The sequence below is a fragment of the Dipodomys spectabilis genome, unplaced genomic scaffold (genome assembly GCF_019054845.1).
Source record: "Dipodomys spectabilis isolate Male_0828 unplaced genomic scaffold, ASM1905484v1 ptg000002l, whole genome shotgun sequence".
Lineage (NCBI taxonomy): Eukaryota > Metazoa > Chordata > Mammalia > Rodentia > Heteromyidae > Dipodomys > Dipodomys spectabilis.
In genome coordinates, this window is record NW_024870679.1 from 26,559,271 (window position 1) to 26,584,974 (window position 25,704).

General features: G+C 33.8%; 1 protein-coding gene across 1 annotated transcript in view; it reads left to right on the forward strand.

Annotated features, from left to right (window-relative positions):
• Adgrl4 (adhesion G protein-coupled receptor L4) overlaps window positions 1–25,704 on the forward strand; it is a 108,596-nt gene that overhangs the window by 49,567 nt on the left and 33,325 nt on the right. The window contains exons 4-13 of the mRNA XM_042682767.1: window positions 4,754–4,903; window positions 5,282–5,352; window positions 6,939–7,118; window positions 7,221–7,404; window positions 9,140–9,256; window positions 14,387–14,586; window positions 16,302–16,475; window positions 17,633–17,836; window positions 20,410–20,630; window positions 20,757–20,823. Coding sequence (XP_042538701.1) covers window positions 4,754–4,903; window positions 5,282–5,352; window positions 6,939–7,118; window positions 7,221–7,404; window positions 9,140–9,256; window positions 14,387–14,586; window positions 16,302–16,475; window positions 17,633–17,836; window positions 20,410–20,630; window positions 20,757–20,823 — 1,568 coding nt within the window. The remainder of the gene's footprint in view (window positions 1–4,753; window positions 4,904–5,281; window positions 5,353–6,938; window positions 7,119–7,220; window positions 7,405–9,139; window positions 9,257–14,386; window positions 14,587–16,301; window positions 16,476–17,632; window positions 17,837–20,409; window positions 20,631–20,756; window positions 20,824–25,704) is intronic.

A 25,704-nucleotide genomic window follows, 5' to 3' on the forward strand; every position in this document is an offset into this window, starting at 1 on the left:
TCCAGGAAATTGTCCCCAGAAAATATATAGTAATGCTCTATTCTCCTCAAGACTATATTTTGTTGCTAACCTTACAATGTTATATAAGGCCATTAAGGTTTAATAGTTAATTTATCATTGTGTAAGTTGTAGGAGAAGTGCTGCTAGTGAAAGAATCTAGTTTGTGATACCTTGATCACTGTAATCCAAACCAATCCAATCCATGCAGCCAATACGAAACAATACAATGCAATTCTAACTATTCTCTCCATTTCCTAATGCTGCTTGTCTCTAAAGGACACCATCTGATCAGGCTTACAGTTAATTTCCCTCAGTTCACAAGAATCTGTACTTCTGCCTTTATATTTCTTACATGTAAGAATTTCTACTTTAAAAATACTGAATTGGAACCAACCAAGAAAACACACACACACACCACACATACACTTCACACACACACACAAACACATACACACACAGATGATTGACTGACATCATTTTAAGGGAGTAAACAGTTCGTTTCTTAAGACTTCTCCCAGTACTCTTTCTATTGAAATACTGAAGGAGACCGCTAAATTTTTGGTAATTCCCTTTTCAGATATTTTAAGTAGCCAGTAAATACAAAAACTATATCAAAACTCAATACCCAGTACTGAGTCCTTCTGTTTTTACCTATTAGAGTTTTTCATTTTTCTTTCTTTCATACTTTCTTTTTTTGATGGATTATTCAGTGAAAAACTAATTCTATAAAAAAGGGTTATTTTTCACCAACTTTTGTTTTCCTTAAGGATTAACTTCTTCTGAGAAGCTGTACAAGTGCTTCTTTTTCTTTAGCTCTGTAGCAATTTTCCTTGCATACTATAATAAACCTTAGGGAATTTGAACAGAGAACCAAAAATGTGTTTTCTTTTTACATTAGTATATCACCATGCAGTATAATGCTTCTCGTTTGAAATTTAGTTGCTTTTTAAGTTTAATGTGACTAATAGTTGTAGTCATTAACATCTTAATAAATAGAAAATGTAGGATGATTCCAACTTGGGAAGAAATGACCCAAGCAAAATCCTTTACCTTTAATCCATATTCAATTACTATTTTCCACATATAAAGTAACTTTCGTCATAAAAGCTTTGGATGAGATTTAGTATTACATATATTTTTTCTCTCCTTAAAATCACAGATGTCGAGATCCAGTGAGACTAAGTTCTTGACAAATAGTTCATCCTATTAATGAGAAAACAGGAATTCAAGATTTTACTTCCTAAGGCCAAATGAATAGAAACTAAGAATTCTGTCCTTTCTGTAGAACAATGTTTACTACTTGCATTTGTGTCTGTGTCTCTCTTGAGTAGAATAGGGTCTCACTTACATAGAATACAGTTTTTTCCCTGGCTTCAATACTATACAAATTGAATTTTTTCTATGCAAATTATTTCTAATAATTAATTTTTTTTTGTCAATCCTGGGGCTTGAACTCTGGGCCTGGGAGCTGTCCTTCAGCTCTTCAGCTCAATGCTAGCGCTCTACCACTTGAACCACAGCACCACTTCCAGCATTTTCTGTTTACGTGTTGCTGAGGAATCGAACCCAGGGCCTCATGCATGCGAGGAGGAAAGCACTCTACCACTGAGCCACCTTCCCAGCCCTAATTAAATATTTTATCTTTCTCTGCAGTATGTGTTACCCATTATAAAATCTCTTTGTTAAGGTCAGTTATAAGTATGTAACCAAAACCATTACATAAACACATTTTTAGAGATGATAAAATGCTACTGTGTTGGATAAATGTAAATATAATAAACAAGCATAAGAGTTTTAGTGAAAAATAATAAATTACCTGAGATTTTTAATAATGTGTTTGAATTTAGGAATACTGAAGTATTTTTATAAATTCAAATGATAAGTTTGCAGTATGCAAAAATGAGTTATTAAATCTGATCTATCAGTCTTAGCCTGACTTAAATAATTGCATAGCAGCAATTTTGGAGAACAAGATAATTTTTTATCTCTTTTGGCTTTGGGAATAACCAGAACATGGCAACCTAGAAAGAAATTTCATCATTAGTTTGTATCTCCAAATGTACCTATGCACAGGCATCTGAAATTAAGAAAGTGTGAGACATGAATATGTTCACTGGTCCTGATTTTGCAGTTAGAAAAGAGGTAGCTGCTATAGTGTAGGTACTACTCTGATTATCTTCACATCTACCTTCAGATTTGTTATCAGACAGAACGCTTTTGAGTTAGCTGTATTAGTTGAGGTATTACCTAACATTACACAACTGAATAAGTAAGAGAGTTGAGACATTAATTAAGGTCTAATCTAGTGTGTTTTCTTGCAGGAAATAGAAACAAAGTAGATTTATAAGGTTCAATCCATTTATGTCCTGCAAGAGATTCCCAGAGCAGACAGCATGGATCTCATGCCAAAATAGAAGTCAATCATATTTTTTGTCCCATCTTAAAATGGAATATTTTTATAAGCCTTTCATCTTCTCCTTTTGCCACAAGGGCAAAAGGTAGGAAGACAGCAAGGTGAGGAAAGTTACAGCTCCCTTGACTGCCTTGGCCTACAACCAGTAAGGCTGGTCAATCTGGCATTACTGTGTTGAGCTCAATAACTTCCAAGAAAGCCTAGCATGATCATATCAAATTCAGTAAGCCTCATGTTCACATCTTAGTAAAGTATTATAGAAACAAAAGTATAAACCAAACAGCAGTTAGAAAAATACTACTTTGAGGAGATAAGTATTATTATTTCAGATAATGTTGAGTCTGAATATCAAAGTTTACATAACACTAATCTTAAATTCTAACCTTGGATACTGCTACAGTGACTGTTATTATGATTAGATCACTTACTGAAGTAAAAATCTGCAATATCTACTGAGTCTAAGTTGCTGAATTAGCAGCATGATGAATGAGTAGAGGTGGGAGGACTTGTGTTATCACAGGAAAACGAAAAAAATTCTCCAAGGTAGTGAGTGAAGCACAGGGAGAAAATGAAATAGAGTCAAATATTGGCACCAAGATTGTGTATATTGAAGCCCAAAGCCCAAGAGAGTGGATGCAAATTGAATTTATAAAGCAATAGTTTTTATGCTGTTCAGAGATTGGTTTGGGGATAAAGTTCCTATGAGTGTTTCATATTCAAATTGTCTTAAAATTTAGATAAATGAACACCTTACCAGTAGCCATAGATAGTATCAGGAACAATAAAACATGGATATAGGGACATATCACCTTGCCCACATATTGCTTTTGATACTGCATGGCTCTATTCAAAACTTCATTGAGTAAATTTTTTCTAGTTGGTGTGCACAGTGCCCTTCTGCGGAACTCAGCATGGCTTTAGTCCCAAGTTGATCCTCTTCACTGATTTCATAAAAAATAATTACCTGAATCTAAACTGCAAGTATATTTTAGATATTCATCCCAGCTTGTCATGCTACTCTTGATGTACTGTCCATAGTCTTTTCCCATAGTCTATTTTCAGCCCTTTGTTTTTTGTGAAGTGGTAGCTTCTGAGTATATGTGAAACTAAAGGAAAGTGATACAAAGTTGCTATAATAATGTTTCTGCTTCTTTAAAGGTAGAGCACTTGGATTTCTGGATAGCCCAGATCATGAGGTAGATAGACTTAGCGGGAGAATAAGATTTCTAACCCTCATTCATTTGTTAATGGACTTTTAAAATCTAGCAACAGTTCTCTAGTTGATGAAAATTTAAGAATGTAGCAAAAAGATTGTGTAAATTCTGCATTTTTCTATTGTATGTTAGATGGTTTTCTATTTCTTCATTGAAGTTATTTCTAAGTGTGAAATTTGAAGAATTTCAGCTAACAAGTTAGATGAAATTTTAATTGGACTTTGATAACTCCTTTCTCTAGTAAAGAGGATGAAGTCAAGTTGTAAATTTAAAATTATAGATTCATTTATTAATCTCATAGGTATTTTGAAGATAACAGAGCTAATTTAGACACAAAATATGTCCATTAACTTAAGGCAATAATCTAAATACTTCAGTGACTTTTCTTTTTTTCTTCAGTTACTTTTACGTACTTTAAATCCAAGCTAAGTATTTTTTATTGCATTTGAGTTCCAGGCACACTTCACTATAGTATATAAATATTTAAATTAAGTATGTATATGAGCTTAAAACCAGCATTTGTATGGTTATCAGATATAAATAAAAGCGATTCTGAGACGTAGTTACTGTTTAGGGTAATGCATGCAAAGAATTGAAATTTGAAAAAAGTGAGATAATTTTTCATCATGCAGATTAGATAACAGTAGTTATGATTTAGCTTAAAACCAGAAGACAAATAGTTTGCAGCTTATTTTGAAACCTGAGCTTTTATTTTTGAGAACTACATCTTATACCATCAATGATATAAATGAGTTTAATGAACTTGTTGAAGAATCATGCTATTCCTAAAGCACTTTGAATTGGTGAATAACTAGAATAAATATTCTTTCAAAATGGATAGGCCAAATTGTGTGTGTGTATATGTATACACACACACACACACACACACACACTATATATATATATATATATACATATATACACACAAATACATATATATATATATTTATATATATGCATATATATAAGCATATGTTACTAAGAGTGCTCTTCCTTGTTTTAAATGATAGAATTTTCCTTGCATTCTTGTGAAGTTTTATATGAAACTACTATTCAATGTGCATATGTTTTCAACAAGGTATCAAAGGAGCACTAAATTAAATTTTAATTTTGATAACATTTCCAGATATAGATGAGTGCAGTGAATCAGTGGTGTGTGGGGATCATGCAATATGTGAAAATGTGAATGGCGGGTTTCACTGCGTCTGCAAGGATGGTTATCAGACAGCCACAGGGAAGTCTCAGTTCACACCTGATGATGGCTCATCCTGCCAAGGTATTTTTTTATTATTAAGTTCTATGTATTATCAAAGAAGAATGTGAAAGGTTTACTGCACATTTATAAAGAACTGTACTTCCACAGAGTGCCCACCTTCTTTCCTTATTAATTAAAATGAGGATATTGTTTATTTACTAGAAGATGTAGTCAGCATGTTTTATGAAGTCAAAATTCATCTCCTAATTCTTAATAGCATTTTGCTCCATTTTCAGTAAAATATTATGCATTTCAAAACTGAAATAGAAACTCAAATGTTAAGAATGTGTCCTTAATATTTAGGTGGGTAATCAAAATCACTGGCATCAGTATGATCAGCTTAAGAAACCAGAATACAAATGGATCAGGAGAACTTACTGTCATCTCTTTTCTCTCTAGAAAATGTGGATACAAATTGCCATTTGGATAATGCCTGTATTGCTACAAGTGTTAAAAAAACCTTGAAAAAAGTAAGTGCATCAAAGTTTATTTTGCCTTTGTAGTCTCAATTATAAAGTCTTACAATATTATATTTGAAAAGAATAACTGGCAATTGAACTTTCTGTAAAATTCAAATTCTTCAAATACAGAAATCTAACTATTATGTTCAATTCATTGATAGAATTAATTTGAAATCATCTAAAATATGGAAGGAGACTTTTTTTAGAACTCATATTCAATTTATACAAAACAAACTACAACGAACTAATGAATCAAAATGACCAAGTGTTTAACACAGGAGCATATTAACAAATACAAATAAGAATAAAGTGCTAAATAAAATCAAGATATAGAAAAATAGAAAGTGTATCTACTAATTTAGGTGGTATGCAAAATGTCCTTCCAAAAATATTTTCTGTGTAATGTGTTTCCCTAGCTGGATTTTACTTTTTTAAAGGAATTTTATGGTAAAGGTAATAATATACAGAGGGGTTACAGTTAGATAAGTTAGGTAATGAGTGTCACTCCCTCCCTCATTTTATCCCAATTTTTCCCTCCTGACTGCCCTTCCCCCAAGTTGTAAAGTTCATTTCCAATGTAGTGTCTAATGAGTATCACTGCTGAATTGATTCACTCTTTGTCCCACCATTTTTTATGATATTTTATTTTTGTTATTTCTTCATTTGCTAATCATACTAAAAATGTTTTCAATATGTAAAGTTATCAAATAAAAATGTGAAACTATTCTTTTGGACTTAAGACTCATTCCCACCTTTAAAGGAGACATAGTTGAATGCAACTATATTTGGTGAATATCTCAAAAAGTGAATAAAAGCCGGGTGCCAGTGGATCATGCCTGTAATCCTAGCTCCTCAGGAGGCTGAGTACTGAGTGTTCAAAGCCAGCCCGGGGAGGAAAGGCTGTGAGACTCTTATCTCCAATAAACCACTAGAAAACCAGAAGTGGCGCTGTGACTCAAGCGGCTAGAGCTCACCTTGAGCTGAAGAGCGCAGGGACAGCACCCAAGCCCAGAGTTCAAGCCCCACGACAGATTCCCCCCCCCCCCCAAAAAAAGTGAATAAAATAGAATATTTATAAAATTATTGACATGTGATTCAAAGTACGAATCTCAAAGCAACCAGTAATTATTAGCTGAAACAAATGTCCATTTGATCACACAGTAAAGAATTATTAATTCCATATCATTTGGTTCAAGTTATTAAATCATAATTTATTACAGAGAGAATAAATATTTATTAGTATTAAACAGTTCAAATATTAAGATAGGGTCATTGGTTAGAATATGTTTATGTACAGAAGATTACAAAGTTACTTTAAAAACTACTTTTGTAGCTTATTTATTCAAACATGTTCTTTGTCTTCTTGAAATAACCTCTATGCTTTTCTAGTTATTTGCTAATCCATTGAAAATAAATTCACATTACTGTGCTGAATGTTATGGTTCAAGTTTAGTCTGGTAACTTATTTACATATTAGGACAAGAAAACCAACTTTACAATAAATTTATCATACATACTTTCTTCTAAAGAAAAGGAAGTCCAAAAGAACTCCAAAAGAAATTCTTTTTCCAATTTTATTTTGGATTTTATTTTAGATGGGGCACACAGATGACCCTGTGACTTTGCTACATCAAATCTATAGAAATTCTGGGACAGAACTTTCACTGATGAATATAATTACATACATAGAAATATTAGCTCAATCATCTTCATTACTAGGTCATATGAATAAAACTATCTCAGGCAAGCACCTATCTTCTAATTCAACTCTCACTGTGAGTATGTTGATCTTTAACTCTTAATATATTTTCTTTACATTTGTGATCAGTGTGAAACTCCAATGTGTTTTAAAGACTTGCTTTTTTTAAAAAAAATAGGAATTTGTAAAAACCATGAATAACTTGGTTCAAAAGAATACATTTGAAATTTGGGACAAATTATCAATGAATCAAAGAAGGACTCGTCTTACAAAACTCCTGCATACTGCTGAGCAAGCTACCTTAGGAATTTCTCAGAACTTCCAAAAGACCACTCAGTTTGGTACAAATTCTACTGATGTAGGTAAGTTGTGAAAGTCAAAATTTTAAAGCAATAATGATTTCCAAATGAGACATTCCCAAAAGATAGTGGGGAAAATATTTGAAAAACTGTTGGTTAGACTGATAGTAGTCTTATGGGAGGAGTAATGAATGGTGGCTCATATTATGAAAGCAATATGAATAAAGTACCATAGTAAAAAGGTATCTGCATGGGTTACTCTTCCTGTCATGTCTATCTCTCCCTGTTTAAGAACACAGAGTATGTTACTCCTGGGTTATTGTTACTAAGTCATTTCTAATTTGTTGGGATCTACCATGACCAATAATAGTTCTATCTGATACAATATATTAATATCTTAGTTTCTGAATTCTTTGTGTTTTGATAACATGAAACAATCACAATAGTAAATTAGAAATTATCCTGTTTCATGCAATTCATTCTTTTCTTTCTTTTTTTCTTTTCTTTTCTTTCTGGTCCTAGGGATTGAAGTCTGGGCCTGGGCGCTGTCCCTCACCTTCTTTGGTTCAAGGCTAGCCCCATACCACTTGAGCAACAACTCCGCTTCCAGCTTTTTCTGAGTAGTTTATTAGAGATAAAAGTCTCAGAGGCTTTCTTGCCCTGGCTGGCTTTGAACCTTAATCCTCACATCTCAGCCTCTTGATTTAGCTAGGATTACAGGTGTGAGCCACCAGCACCTGGCATCAAGTCATAATACTTTAAAAATTCAGGATCTTGGTTGGGCCTAATGGTGTATATATGTTATCTCAAGCTACAGGACAAGCGAAATGGCTAGGCAAAATGTGCCTGCTGTCCTATTGGCAAAGAGAAGCACAAATAGGAGCATCAAAGTCCAGGCTGACCTGGATGTCTATATACACACCATCTCAAAAAAATAGCCAAAACAAAAAGGGTCTAGTGGAGTGGTGCAAGTGGTAGCAAACAAGGTTCCCTAAACTGAAACCCCAATATTGAAAAAAAATCAGAAATTTAGTGTAAATTGAGGATGCCTATAAAGTTATTCTGAAGAAACTGGATATATTTTATGAAATAATCATTGCATATGTCTATTTCACTTTCTCTGTGATAGCTAGAAGTTTTACAACAATCTTTATCTTATCAAGATTCACCACTTATTAAATTAAGGTTAGAAGCATTGTGATATACATATATACAAATTTACCTGTATATACTTAATCCTATATTACATATATATTTTATTTTTAAATTTTATTTACAAATTTATATATTTATTTATATTTATAATTTATATATTCTATAATATACATGTATTTATGAATATGTATGTATATAAGTATATGCACCTTACATATATATGTAACATCTCTGTTTCTGTATTTATAAAGTAAATATATAGTACGTAAGGAAATTGTCACTCGAGAATTTAATTCAATTACTCTTCAGGTAGAAAGCTATATTTATTTCATGCATACTATACTTGAAGATGTAATAATTACATCTCATTGTTTAGTAATTGTGGTTCTGAATTCATGTATATTTTGTTTTTTGTTAGCGTCAGTAAAGATTAAACCATGGTGCTATAGAAAAATGAAAAATTTTAAACTTTTCAACTTAGTTATACATAGTCCTATCCAAATATATTCATAATATTTATTCTAATTGCCATCTATTAGCTGAAATATAATGATTGAAGGAGTTATGTCTATATAAAACTTTGATAATACATGTTGATTAAAATAATTTCAGAGGATTTATGATTTTTATGGTTTTGTTGCAGCTCTCAAAGTTTTCCTTTTAGATTCATATCACATGAAACATATCCATCCTCATATGAATGTGGAAGGAGATTATATAAAAATATTTCCAAAGAGGAAAACTACATATGATTCAGATGGTAGGACTTTAAACATCTTATATATAATATTCCAATGAATGTGCAATACTCATGTGTTCAATTATATCATGCATATCTATAACTGACACGGGCCTTTCTATAGAAAAAGTACTTGATATCTATATACAGAATATTTATACATTAATTGAAATTTTCTTTCTGATACAAATACCTGAGAAGACTTTTAACTGAAAATATCTAGATACTTACTCTTAACCATTAAACCAAATTTGTCATTGGGTGGAAAGTAAATTGAGATAATATGTTAAAAATAACTATTGTTTGGGGTTAGACATCTCATTCCACTTGTCATTTCTCAGCCTTTCAACAGTAAACGCTTCAATTAATCTAAAGCACCATTTTTAAACTCTTAAGTGAGAATGCTACTCTAGAAGGCAACTTCATGGGCATGCAACACCCACTGTGGGATGCATTTTGAAACTGAAGTGCAATGCTAATGAGTTTGCCATGGTGTATGTCAGCAAGTAGTATGGAACCAGAACTAGAAAGGAGGTAATTAACTAAGAAATCAGCTCAACCAGCTTTTCTTGTCACTTACCTAGATTTTAATATCATTTAATATAACTATTTACTTATTCTCTTGAAACAATATGCTAACTAGAATGCTATTAGGAGAATTTTTGTTGTAACTTCTCAGAAAGGTAAAACTACATTATTTAGGGAGACATAAGTTGAAATACTTTCTCAAAGAATATAAATTTGGTTATAAATAGAAAAATTATAAAATAAATGCCAGAGATCTCACAAATAGACACCATATCATCAAATGATTATTTTTCTTTATGTCCAAAAGCATATATACATGCATTCTCAGGAGAATTTCTTTTTATTTCACTTTGCTTTGTTTTATTTTACTTCACTGGTAAAATTTTTTTTCTTACCCATCAATATTATCCTCACCACTTTTTTCTTACCATTTTTTTTACAAAAGTAAGCAACAAATGATTATCAAACAAAGGAAAATGACTGTCATGTTACTATTAAACTCTTAACTCTTGTTCTATTACCATATTATAACCAATCAAACATACAGAAAATATTTAAAATCATATCTGAAAAAAATTAAACTTGAAATTTTAAAGACTACTTGAATAGTGCTTAAAGTTGAGGGAAAGATACTGAAAATACCTATTAGGGTGACAGATGATAAAATTGTCGTAGAGCTAATACTTCAAATAGATACTGTCTGTTTGTATGGTAGCTTTGTTATACTTAATGATAACACAAGCAAACTGACATTTTTCAGTGACAGTAATATATGCCCTCAAAAAATCAAAATGAGAAAATATGTTTTCCTCAAGGTTGGAACTTAAAAGTAAGGGCAAATTTTACAAACCATTCACATCTTCTGGATGTTGTCTACAAGTGATTTTACTTATTGAAGAAATTCATTAATAACATATTCATTTTTTAAATATGCAAATGATCCTCTAAAGAATCCATTGCATTGGCTGTGATAGAAACATTGTTTCTAGAATTTAGCATGAAGGAAAATTTATAATTTCTCTCTCCCTAATACTTTTCCAGTAGTTTGGACAATAACTTGGAATTGGATTATAGTAATATGAATCTTTTTTAAGTTCATTTCAAAGAAATATAGATAACAAATTAAACTAGCTAAATCCAAAAAAGGACTGCTAAATTAAAACTTTTAATAAGTTTTTTATTGTGAAAATACCATATAGAGGGGTTACAATTACATGAGCAAGGAAATGAGTACATTTTTTATCAAGCATTATTTCTTCCTCCTTTGTTTCTCCTTACCATCCAAGCACCCCTGCCCCCGCCCCGCAAAGTTGTAAAGTTCGTTTATCGACATAATGTCTTATACATCTCATTCATTGTTGCAATAGGTCCACCTGTATCCCTATTTAAACAATTTGTTTTTTCCCTTCCCCTCTCCAAATTAAATCAACATCAAATACAGTGAAAACACAGGTTATACCATGGTGGAGGGATATACAATGCAACAAAGAAATCATCTTATAAATATGTTAGAAACAACAGAAAGAAAGAAAAACAATTTGAGTCCTTATCTTGCATTTCGCCTAACATCAATTTGCCTGACCGTTTTCTGCTTGTCTCAGACATATACTAGATATTGCAAATAAGGGAAACCATGGGACCTATGTTTCTTTGGGTCTAGCTTACTTCACTTAATATAATTTTTTCCAAGTCTTTCCAGTTCCTAACAAATTGGGCAATGTCATTCTTTCTGATGGAGGCATAGAATTCCATTATGTATATATACCACATTTTCTTGATCCATTTGTCTACTGAGAGGCATCTGGGTTGGTTCCATATCTTAGCTGTGGTGAATAATGCTGCAATAAGCATAGTTGTGCTGATAGCTTTAGTATGGTCTTGTTTGTGATCATTTGGGTAAATGCCCAAAAGTGGAATTGCTGGGTCATAGGGGAGCTCTATGTGGAGTCTTTTGAGGAACCTCCATACTACTTTTCAAAATGGTTGAACAAATTTACACTCCCAATTATGCAGTAGAGTTCCCTTCTGTCCATATCCCCTTCAGCATCTGTTGTTATTAGAGTTCTTGATTATAGCCATTCTAACTGGGGTGAGGTGGTATCTCAATGTTGTTTTGATTTGCATTTCTTTTATGGCTAGAGAGGTTGAGCATTTCTTCATGTGTCTATTGGCCATTCTTATTTCCTCTTCAGAGAAGTTTCTCTTTAATTCTTTAGCCCACTTATTTATTGGGCAGTTGTTTCTTTGAGGATTTGTTGTTGGAAGATTTAATTTTTTGAGTTCCAGGTATATTTTAGATATGAGACCCATGTCCATTGTATGGCTAGTGAAGATCTTCTCCCAATCTGTGGACTTTCTATTGAACTTGCTGGCTATGTCCTTTGCCATGCAGAAGCTCTGCAACTTCATGCAATCCCATTTGTCCAACTTCTCTTTGATTTGTTGCTGGCAAAATTGGTTAATCACTCGTTGAAAACTAAAGCTAGATCCTTATATATCACCTTACATCAACTCCAAATGGATCAAAGACCTCGGAGCCAAAGCAGACACCCGGAAAACATTACAGGACTGAATAGGAGAAACCGTAGGTCTCCTTGGCACAGGCCAAAATTTTCTTAATAGAGATTCAGAAACACAATAAATTAAAACTTTAACAAAAGAATGTGTTAGTTCTGAAGTGGAAACTCTAGAATTTTAGAAGAGTTATTTACATTAAGTAAATACTAAAGTATTTGTTCTATTCATTGAATCATAGAGTACCTTTTATCTAGAGAAATATACTACTAAGATCTAGAGCACAAATATTGTAAAGAAAAAATGAGAAAGTATGAACCCCTAATTTTGTGATAAGGCACTGATTATGGTAAGGAGGGTTGAATCTACATGAGATCTAGAATTAGTGACAAATTTTAGTATTCACAAGAGGTTCAAAATGCTGAGATTGAACACATACTGAAACAATTTTCCCAAGGGTGATCAAAAGAGATTTTAGAGCATTTTGAGGAAGCCCTTGTCCAGAGTAAAGCATTGATAAGAATAATCATTTATCTTTAGACAGGATAGTAGTGATTGTTAGAATTTTTAAATCTACCTTAATTTGATACTTCCTTTGATACTGGACCCTCTCCAGTTATCGTCTCTGAGAAGTCACAGCCCCTTAAACTTGATATTGGTTGATTTAAAAAGTTTTCAGGCTGGGCACCAGTGGGTCATGCCTGTAATCCTTAGGAAGCTGAGATCTGAGGATCACAGTTCAAAGCTAGCCCGGGCAAGAAAGTCCATGAGACTCTTATCTCCAATTAACCACCAGAAAAACTGGAAGTGGTGCTGTGGATCAAGCCGTAGAGCACTTTCCTTGAGCTGAAGAGCACAGGGACAGCACCCAAGCCCAGAGTTCACACCCCATGACTGGCCAAGAAAAGTTTTGAGGTCCTTTGCCAGAGTTTGATCTATGTCCAGCAAATTTTAGAATAATTGTCAAAACTAGGAATCATAGTTTCACTACTGTTACTATGTTAGACTCATGTCCATTTCTTTCTTTGACAAAGTTTTCAAAGTAGCAGATTAGGGCTAGTACCAGTGGCTCATGCCTATAATTCTGGCTACTCAGGAGGCTGAGATCTGAGATCAGAGCCAACCTATCTGCTCATGTTATCTCCAATTAAATGGAAAAAAAAAAGTGGAGACTTGGTTCAAATGAGACTTCTAAGTTCAAGCTTCAGAGCCAAAACAAAAGAAAACAGAAACCAGCAAATTAAACAAACAAGAAAGCTGTAGACCAGGAACATGCATTAAGTAGTGCACCTAGATTAAACAAGGATATCTTCTGATGTCTTTTCAAATAAAGATACAGAACATGAGTAGCAGCAACACTTGCCAACTCCTGCCTCTTCTAATCATTCAGAAAGAATACTACATTTTACTGGACTGCAGAAGTTTCCAGTATCATCATAATCATTTTTGACAGTGGGATCAATATTTGTATCCATAACTCTGTAGCTTTATGGTCTAATATACTACATCTGAGGAGTACCAGGGGATTATATTAATGATTGTATCCCGAAGCCATTTTCCTTCTGGGGACTGTATATGTTATCAGTACTATTGTTGTTGTTGTTGTTGTTATGTTTTCAGTATTAAACAGAAATCCCTGCAGGGAGCACAAAGTTAAAGTCTGTGGCAGGTCCCAGTTCATTCAGTTCTTATGTAGTTTTGTAGATGGGTAATGGTTACTCTTAAGTTCTCTAAGTCACATATGTGCACATGGAAGTAATAACTCAAAATGTTCTCTCTCAAGGGGATTCACTCTGGTTCTTTATTAAGATTTAGATGTAGACTTATCTAGGACTAATTTTCTAACTATAATTTATTGTAGTGAACATAGAACTACTTTTCTCACTACAGTTTGTTATAGAAAATGGAATGGAGGTTTGGTTATGAAAGGCCAGTGAATATAAAAGTTAACCTGGATTGATAATGTAGCATGGGCTTATAGAACATGGGCTCCATTTGAGTCTTCATGTGACTTCTAAGAGTAACATTTCTGTCTGTTTTGTGTTAAGGGCTTACGTTTGTTCTTTTGAGTTCCAAAAATTTCACCTAATGTACTTATTTGATTGCTAGGCAATGTTGCAGTTGCATTTTTATATTACAAGGGTATTGGCCCCTTGCTTTCCTCATCTGACCATTTTTTACTGGAACCTGGTGAAGACATTGAGGAGGAAGAACAAGTCATCTCTTCAGTAGTTTCTGCCTCGGTCACCTCAAACCCATCCACCCTGTATGAACTTGAAAAAATTACATTTACACTGAGTCACATAAAGGTAACTTGTTTTCCTAGAGTTGCTAGTTAAAATTGTAATATACCCAGAGAAGGGAACTTCTGCTTATTTGGGTGTTCAACATACAGCTTTCAAATCAAACTAGAAGAATAGAATGGTTTTGACCTTTGTTTTTGTTTTCTTTCACAGTGCTGAGGTTTGAACTTGAGTATTTATTCATGCTATTAGTGGGTTGTAGGAAAATCCAGATCTCAACTAACGTTTCTATAAAACATTTGATTCCTATGAAGGCCTGGCGTGGTGGTTCACCTATAGTGTCAGCTTACTCAGTAATCAGAGATTGGGAAGATCAGAATTTGAGAGCAGCTCTGGCAGTAATTTAATATAAACAGTAACTGAATGTATAAAAGGAAAAAAAACTTTATGTAAGCTAAGCATCATGGTGATCATGGTGCACCCCTGTAATAACAGTACTCTAGAGACTAAGCAAGATGATTAAAAATAAAAAGAAATATACAAGGAGAGGAGAAAGGAAGAAGGGCAGAGAGATGGGAGAGAAGAAAAGGCAAAGGGAAAGGGATAGATAGGAGAGGGAGAGGGAGGAGAAAAGAATCGGTAAATATTACCTCAAATCAGGGCTGGGAAGGTGGCTCAGTGGTAGAGCACTTGCCTTGCATGCATGAGGCCCTGGGTTCGATTCCTCAGCACCACATAAGCAAAAAGAAAAAAACCAGAAATGGCGCTGTAGCTCAAGTGGTAGAGCACTAGCCTTGAGCTGAAGAGCTGAGGGACAGCGCCCAGGCCCTGAGTTCAGGCCCCACAACTGGACCTTAAGAAAAAAAAAAAAACCTAGACACTCATAAACTTAATCTTGAGAAAAATAAGATAAAATTTCTCATAATAAAAATTAATTTTTGCTCATTGCTCATATTTTACTGTATTTTAGTGCATATATAAATGATAAATATTCAGTAAGTAATAAATATTTATGTATTAATATATATAATATGATATTTATCAAAGATATATGATGAATATATTTATAATTTTTTTTGTCAGTCCTGGAGCTTGAATTCAGGGCCTGGGCACTGTCCCTGAGCTCTTTTGCTCAAGGCTAGTACTCTACCACTTTGAGTCACAGCTCCACTTCCTATTTTCAGTTGGTTAATTGGGGATAAGAATCTCATGGACTTCCATGCCCAGGCTGGCTTTGAACCCCGATCCTCAGATCTCAGTCTCCTGAATATCTAGTATTATAGGCATGAGTCACCAATGCTCAGCTCATATTCTGTTTTTAATCACATAAAATCTCATTAATAATAAAAAACTATCACAATCCTGTAACACAATATTAATAAATACAATTGCTGAGATATAAATTTCAATTTCTATCCTAAAAAATTCTTAATTTAGGTGGGAGCCTGTGACTCATACCTGTAACCCTAGCTACTCAGGAAGCTGAGAGCTAGTGGACCATGATTCAAAACCAGTATAGCTCTGGCAGAAAAGTCAGAATGATTCCACCTTCAGTTAGTTAGTAAATATGCTTGACCATAAATATGGCTCCAGTGGTATAGCAAGTAAGACAGGCTACAATGCAAGGCTCTAAGTACAAGTTATAGTATAGATGCAAGAATGAAAGAACGAAAGAAAAAAGAAAGAAAGAAGGGAAGGAAGGAAAGAAGCCTTAGTTTATTCATATTAACTATATGATGCAATAGAATACATTTTTCATCAGTAAAATGTTTTGTTTTCAGATCAAAGATAATTATAGGACTCAATGTGCATTTTGGAACTACTCACCTGATACCATGAATGGCAGCTGGTCTTTGGAAGGCTGTGAACTAACATATTCAAATGAAACCCACACTTCATGTCGTTGCAATCACCTGACACATTTTGCAATTTTGATGTCTTCTGGTACTGAAATTGTAAGACTATTTTCCACTTCATATTATCAAATCTGCCCAACTGTGTTCCTTTCTCTGCTCTTCACCTACGTCATCTAAGGAATCGTTTTGTTTTTCTTTTGTGTAATAAATATTTAATATTTTTGTAAAACTTCAACATTATCTTTCTTTTGGTCTTTAATTTTCTTCCTGTCTTCTAGGAAATATGTAGTATTGATTCCAGGTTTTTCTAATCTAGAATTCTCTAATCCTTTTCTAGTTACTATATATTGTATGAAATATACATCTGTTGACTAGTAGTTTTTAATGTTGCTTTCAAAAGTCATTTACATATTATAATATATCATGGAATTTAAGGGACTTTGCATATGTAGTGAAACTGTTTTTACCTGTCACAAAGTACCACAAAATATTTGATGGCCAATGAATGTTTTAGCATATTTGTAATTAATATCGTATTTTTAGCAATGTAGAAACCCATAAGATTTTCAAATATGAAAAATCTCTTTTAAATGAATATCTTACCAATATATATTTTAGTAATATCCTACAGTATGTAATTATTGTACAATTTCTTATTTTATAGCTGTATAATAATTTTTATTAGATTGGACTTTTTTAACTTCCATGCATACTTAGAATGCACTGCTAAGTATATTACTTAAAGTAATGTCAATCACAAAGATTATTATTTTGGCTTAAATAAGACTGAAGCAAATAAGTCTCTAGTCTGTTTACAAAAGTAAATACTAACCATGGTAGAATTAAACCAACATTTTCCATTTCAAAGTCTCTGAACTATACAGTTTTGCTCTTCTGTATATTCAGCTTTTTTTTATACCTTTGTTTAATGTATTTTAGATGAATTGCTACACAGAAATAAGACTTGGACTTAACACTGATAAATCTGTTTTAATTAACCATTTCCCATTACAATAATGAATTACCTTTCCAATATCACAAAAGTGATGACAATAACGTTGCTAGGCCACACAGTAATATATACTATGCTTAGGAGAAAGTCCTTACTTTCAGCACCATTTAAGTGTCACATGATTTATATCAGACTTCTTTGGATATTGAAGATTTCCAGAAAAAAAAAGTTCATTACACATTGTAGTTGCTTTGACAAGTTAACTGAATTATCCTCTTATAGCTTTATTATTATTTTCCCTCAGGGTATTAAAGATTATAATATCCTCACAAGGATCACTCAACTTGGAATAATTATTTCATTGATTTGTCTTGCCATATGCATTTTTACCTTCTGGTTCTTCAGTGAAATTCAAAGCACCAGGACAACAATTCACAAAAATCTGTGCTGTAGCCTATTCCTTGCGGAACTTGTTTTTCTTGTTGGGATCAACATAAACACTAATAAGGTAGGTAGCCCTCTTCACTCTTCTTATTTTCTGTTTTGTACTTCCCTAAATATGCATATCATAGAAGCATGAATTATAATGAAGGGCTTAATGGGCAAGCAGACAACATGGTTTCTTCCTAAGTTATTTTAATGTAATTTCTAAGTTTAAATTTGATACTGCTAACATATCTAAGCAGCTTATATATCAAGATAACTAATCAAAAATATACTTCCTATGATAAATTACTGGGAAAATAAAAGCTTCACAACAAATTGAAGAAATACTTCCTTGTTTTCAGATGAGCATTAAACAAAGACTAAGGAGAAATACAGTTTACATAGGATAGAGACTAAGCATGTATCTAGGACTTACAGGAGGAAATATGATAATTAACCTCTTCTCTGCACTTTCCTCAAATACTCATTTCTTACGATTATTGCTCCAGGACCTTATTAAATCATTACATATTGTATTATGTAGAATCTCCTAGAATGAGGCACTAAAATGGGATGAAATCTATAATAAATCTGCAAGTGGCAGTTGTTTGAAAGAGAATATGGCCTCGACTCCCACAGACAAGTTGCAGTTTAACTCCAAGTGAAGGAAAGAAGAAAGAACTAATGCACCCTGGATCAAACTCACACCTCCATCTCTTTCCTTCATTCTTTCTCCTCTTCTTCATCTACTTTGTTTTTGGTGCTAGTCCTGGAGCTTGAACCCAGGGCCTGAGTACTGTTTCTGAGCTTTTTGCCCACTTGAGACACAGCCTCACTTCTAGCTTTGGTGGCTGAAATTCTCAGATCTCAGCTTCCTAAGTAAGATTTCAGATGTGAATCACCCTCACCTAGCTTCTCCCTTTAAAAATATCAACAGATTCCAATGACCTAGATTGATACATGAATATAAATACTTTGGCCACTTCACTCTCATTCACTTTTGTTAATTGTCCCTCTCCACCCACCTTCTCTGCTATCATTACCCCACCATGGCCTGTTAGTGTACATTAATCAAGCAAAGGGCTTTCAGGAGAAAAGAAGAAAGGAGGTGGAAAGAGATTAATGCAGAGTGAATATTATTGAAATACATGGTATTGACTTGTGAGCATAATACAATGAATCACTGAAAACTGTTAAATGATAGAGGGTAGGGAGAATGCAGAGACAGCAATAGATAAGGTTCCTCTAAACAAATTGTAATAATGGGCGCACATAAGTGAAGAACTTTACAGAGCACTACCATGCTAAAGAAGGTTCATCAGAGCTGTCAACAGTCCTTCTGGAAATCCTTGAACCAAAGACACCTGTCAGAGGAATTCCCCCCATCTCTCAGGAACAGGGAAGCCTTAGTAACCCTCTGTACTCAATCACAGGCTGCAGCAGCCTGTGAGAGATGTATCCACAGCAATGGAGTTCATAACAGTGGCAGCAGTTAGAGTTCTGGATTAATGGCACTCCTTGCAGTCAAAGACTGAAGAAGTGTGTTCTCATGACCACAAAACATCTAAGTGCCTCTTTATTTTCATTCTTCCTAGAAATATTTCAAGGACTAAAACTAGAAGTCAGTTATCAAAGTTTTCTTCTACAATAAAGCATCTATCTGAAATAGTAGAAACTGGACTATAAATTCCATATCTGTGTTTATGTTTTGCAGCACTATTTATGGCACTTCTCAATTTTATACACAGTCCACAATACTAAGTGTCTCTTTCTGCTTCTCAGATTCCTCCCACCATAGTTTTTGCTTTGTAACTTTTTCTTTGCTTGTGCTTATTTGATAGAGCTATCAAATCCTGCCATCTTCTATACTGTATTTCTGCTCTCACTAAAGTAGCCTTCAAATTTTGTTTGTCCAGTGATCATTCTGTTTCTCAACCTTAGATGTTACTTTCCAATTCTATATTAGAATAAAATCATATTATTCTTGAATTTTATTCTATTTTAGTGAGTGGTATGAGGATGGATATTATGCTGTCTCTCCAATGATGGGTATAATTAGTTCTAACAATAGGGAACTTTTCTTGTTTGTACTCTTCCTGTAAGCTTAAGTTCAGTTCTAAGTATTCAAAAGCTCAGAAATTGTGTTTATATGAAAGTCATCTCAATTTTACTCAATAATCTTAGAACTTGAAGCAATCATATAATGAATATTTTGGTAAAAAGAAATTATTTGCTTTGTAAATTCAGTTTTATCACTTAATATATCTATTTTAATTTTTATCATACTATTATTACCAACAATGTTCATTCTTTGATCATAAGTAAAAGAGAGTAGATATATCTCCAAACTAAAATTAAATTAGTACATGTTCACCCCAAGATACCATGATTTACATGTGAAAAATCCCATGTAACATAAACTGTACTTAACATGACACATCTTAGTAGCTTAGTTTTATCACAGGATTGGTTAAGGATAAAACAGTTCTTTAAAGTCAGAAGTGTAGAACATTTTTTAAAATGCTAGTATGGAAGGAATATTTTGACGTGAAAAATCATGTTATAAAATGGTACAATCTAATGAGGAAACACAAAAGCTATGTTATGATACTTTTAAAGAAACAATTACTTATGGTCTCTTTCTTTGGTTTCTAGCTCTTCTGTTCAATCATTGCCGGGCTGCTCCACTATTTCTTTCTAGCTGCCTTTGCATGGATGTGCATTGAGGGCATACACCTCTATCTCATTGTTGTGGGAGTCATTTACAACAAGGGATTTTTGCACAAGAATTTTTATATCTTTGGCTATCTCAGCCCAGCTGTGGTAGTGGGATTTTCAGCAGCCTTGGGATACAGATATTATGGCACCACCAAAGTGTAAGTGAAGATAATTCTTGATCGTTTGAAGCACAATTCTGAATGCTCTTTGCATGTCTTTGAGAATGTTGCTTTGTTTAAGTGCATTCAAAGTATTTATGGGTTTATATTTTATTTACTTTTCAGATGTTGGCTTAGCACAGAAAACAACTTTATTTGGAGTTTTATAGGACCAGCGTGTCTAATCATTCTTGTACGTATATATTCATAATAATTATTAATAATCCAAAGAGTTCTGATTAAGAAGTGTTTAAATCAGGCATTATACTGTAAAAAAAGGTCTTGGAACATTTTGCAGTATATCATTTACTAAGATTTTACCGTATATTATTTATTAACATCTTACACATGCATTGTGATTGAGGAAAACAAACTAGTTTACAGATTCAAAACAATTATCACTTATGGGGGAAGATAGATTTTTGCATAAAATAGAATAAATCACTTATCAGGGATGGTTCTTTATCCTGAAATACTGAGAGTATCCCAACCAACTGTTAATCTGGCATTTCAAATATTTAGGTTACTTAATCTTTTATCGATGATCAGCCATCTTTGAAGATTAGACTGTCATCTTCTCAGTTTTATCATCTTTATGTACCCTGTCATCATAAAGTGATTTTAAGCTGAATTACAACATCAGAGACAAGAACCTACTATTTCTCGTGAGCAGACAAATCATATATTGATAGTCCTGTTTCAGCAAGGAAGAAGGCCTTTTAATTCTTACTGAAAGTGGTTTCAATCCTGCAAATTTGGCAGGTATTATATGTTCCATTCTAAATAAAGGCATTTTTATATGTTTCAAGAGCATTTCTAAGTGCTGAAGGTTTTCAACAGTCATTTAGAATATAATAGTCTGTCAATGAATCTGGGAACTCTGACAAGATTCTACAATGGAATGAATTGTCACCAGAGGAATTGGTACAACATTTTGGGCGACTATGTTCCATATGTTTTGACCAAAAGCTAGTCATCTTTTTAAATTATTTTAGGTTGTCCTCTTTTCCCTTGAGTGCTTTATGGTTTCAAGGGAGCAACTCAGTAGAGAAAAAATTGAATTGCAAAGCAGAGAATTTTCATCAAGCTTTATTTTATAATGATGTGGTAAAATCAAGTACATTCAAGAATTATACTTTCTAATCATCCCAGAAAATTGCTTCTAATTCTTACAATTGATTTAGTAAATAAATTGCAGTCACTTGTTAGATTTCAGCTAAAATAATGGGAATTGATTGAGTGCCAGTTTTCTAAGCCTAGCATAACACATGTATCTTCATTGGTGGCTCTGGCATGAGTATTTCATGTGGAGATATATTTTAAGTCTTGCTTTATTGAGCAAACCATGTCTGAAACTGCTTTGTACAAGTAGAGGTATTATGAAATAATGATTTTTAGTATACATATAAACAAGAAAAGGCTAAAATGTATGGTAGGGACAGAAAAATTGAAATATTTTTCTAAAGTAAGAAAGGAAAAGTTTATTTAAAATGATTTTAAAATATTTTGTAGTAAGGTGTGCAGACATTAGATGGGCTTATCTAAAAACCAGTCCTGCGAACTTTAATCCTGTTCTCATCTGGAATTAATGAATCCATGTGTCTTTGGTACAGTTTCCGTATGATATTCCCAGATTACCCAGAAGGTCAGGCTGCTTAAGAAATGGGTAAAGCACTTCTGTTTCCCCAAAATTTAAATTCTGCTTCTATGTATTATGTCTTCCAAAATAAGAAAAAATCTTAATTTCTCAAGGAAAATGAATGGAAACAAGCGATTCCTATTATCTGCTAATATCCATGTGTTAAGAACTATATAATTGTATTACATGATGATAAGTGGTACTTTTCCTCTTGTCCCAGAATAGTTTCAAGTTCAAGTGAAAAGACCATAGGTTCCTTACCAAATTTCCAACTAATATTAAGAAGAGACATTATGAATAGATATAACCCTGTAAGGGAAGCTTCCAACAGAGATAGCTATGATTGAGGAGTGCTTAACTTTTAGGGAACACAGCAATCTCAGTAACTTTTACTTTCCCTACCAGTGAGAAAGATAGGCAGTGCTCCCACACCTGTTGAAGTCGATAGGAGCAGAAGTTAAGAAAAGATTTTGCATAAAGTAAAAATCAGAGGAAAATTATCATCCTGATCCCAAAATATATAGTGGGGCTTATATAACTTTCATATCTCCCTGGTATGTAAGATGAGCAAAATACTAAGAGCACATCACTACATGATTTTTTGACATATGCCTTTCTTATTCAAGGCCAAATAGAAACATTGAGACTAGCACCTTTTTTGCTTAAAGTTTCCAAAAGGCTATATGTTTGAAAGAGTATCAACAGCGGTAATAGCATATAGTGTGGCTAGGGATCAAATGATTGGACAACATGTAAACACTTCAACTATTCTAGGAACACAAATGCTAAGAAAGGATATCCAAGCATGGTGTAAGCCCAGTACCTCTGAGTCTTAGCAGGAGGAGTATAAGTTTGAGTCCTTGCTGGGCTAAAAAAGAGTCTCGATCTTAACCCTTAATCCCAAAAAGAGAATAAAAATAGAAACACTAGAAAGCTAAAAAGAGTTGTGAGCCTCCTCAATATAAATGCATTTCTAAGAGCATGTGTTGAATGAAGACTACAGTTCCAAAGAGGGCATGAAGGCAGAAATGAAGTACTACAAACACCAAAATGAACATATTTGAGCAAGATGGAGTCTATCTCATAAGTGAAGAATATCCATAGTAACAGGAACTACTCTACACTAAAGTGGTGTGGATTCCACCTCCACTCAACTGCCAACAGATGAGAACTTTCTAGCCCTGGAGGAGCGCTTCTACAACTGGAGAGTAGAGACAGGATCCCAGAACCAAGCCATCTATCCCACACTCATACACATTTCATTCAGACAACGTGGAGTCCAAAATTCTGAAGAGGAGAAAGAAGGATAATATATATTTCTTTTGAGTTTAAAATTACTTAAAGTTTTGCCAGTGCCATGCCCAGAGTAAAAAAAATCATTTTTATATTAAAAGGTGTCTGTTTAACTAAATGAGATTTACATCTTCAAAACTGATCACTAGCCATTTGGGGAGAAAGCAATTACATGCTGATTGGAAAATCACCAACTTACTTTATAGCCAATCATTGCATAACATTTCCCCTGGTGACTTGGGTGGCAAATACAAAGGAAGACAAAAGAAATGACAAAGACTAAAAGAACAGTATGTAATTAAATAAAATATGAACTGGGGTGATGCAGAAGCAATCAATAAATGCCCTTGGAAGGTCTAGTGCTGGTGGCTCATTCCTGTAATCCTAGCTAATCAAGAGACTGAGATCTGAGGATCAAGGTTTGAAACCAGACCAGGAAGAAAAGTCTGTTAGATGCTTATTTCCAGTTAACTACCAAAGGCCGAAAATGGAGATATGGATTAAATGGTACAGTCCTGGCTCTGAGCAAAAAAGCTCAGGGTCAGTGCCCAGGCCCTGGTTACAAACCTCAGGATGGAAAAAATAAATAAAACACTTCCCATAGGTATTTAAAAAGTCTTCAGCATCTATGCCTGCTTATGGAATATCAAGAAGCACCTTTGCTTTTAATTTTGATACAGATTGGGCAAGGCATTAAAATGTGAACTTATATTTCTACCACGCAATTCTATGAGAACACCAGATCCTTTAAGAGGAAGATCAAGAAATCTAATAACAAGAGATACTGGAGGGCATGTGGCCAAAAGGGAACATGAATATACTGTTGGTAGAGGTATAAACTTATTCAGCCACTCTGGAAAGCAATTTGGAAGTTCCTCAAAAGACTAAACATAGAGCTCCCCACTTCTGGGCATTTACCCAAATGATCACAAACAAGGCCATACTAAAGCTACTAACACAACTATGTTTATCACAGCATTATTTACCATAGCTAAGATATGGAACCAACCCAAATGCCCTCAGTAGATGAATAGATCCAAGAAAAATGTGAGGTATATACATATAAATATATTTATGCACACAATGGAATTATATGTTTCCATCAGAAAAACTGACACCACCTCATTTGTAAGGAAATGGAAAGACTTGGAAAAAATCATATTAAGTGAAGTAAGGCAGACCTAAAGGAACATGGTCCCATTGTTTCCCTAATTTGTAACAATTAAGATGCTCTTATTTTCTTTGGGTAGTTATAAAAAGGAGTTATCATTCAATAGAGCAGTTTAGGAACACAGTGCCTCTTGATCACTGTCACCCCTTTTAATATTCTCACGCTTCCCTCCAAAGTCATCCTTTCCTTCACTTTTCTCAACTTTTAGGTTATATATTATATTTTTTGCCATTTAAAAAAGAAATTTATATATACAATGTATCTTTATCTGTACCATCTCTTCAACATCTTCACCCATCTTTCACCCCTCATTTCCCTTATTTTTCTTAGTTCTGTGGCATATATAATGCATTCTTGCCTGTATTCTACTCATTTCCCCCACTCATTTTTCTACCCCTCCCCTTTTACCCCATCTCCCCCCTTTCAAGTACCCATTTCCTAGTATTCATTTTGTTAGCCTTTGACTTAAACTTCCTAAAGAATTACACTATTTGTGCTCTGTATAGATTCTATTATACTTCAGTTAATTCATTTATAACTGCTTAGGTGCCACCCAGTGTGCTTAATTCTAGATTTATAGGAACATTCTAGTTCCCACTAATGTAATAGAAGTCATGCAACCTGTCTTTCTCTGGATCTGACTTACTTCACTTAATAAAACCCTCTTCAAGTCTTTCTATTTCCTTCCAACGGGTTCAATATCATTCTTTCTGATGGATGATTAGAATTCCATTGTGTATATACACCATTTATCGATTGAGAAGCATCTGGAATAATTTCACATCTTACCTATGGTAAATAATGCTGCAAAAAGCATGGTTTGGGTGGTGGCTTTAGTGTGGCCTTGATTATGTTCTGTTGGATAAATGCCCAGGAGGGGAACTGTTGGGTCACATGTACTTCTATGTTTAGGGTTCTGTTTTTTTTGGGGGGGGGGTCCAGTCATGGGGCCTGAACTCTGGGCCTGGGCG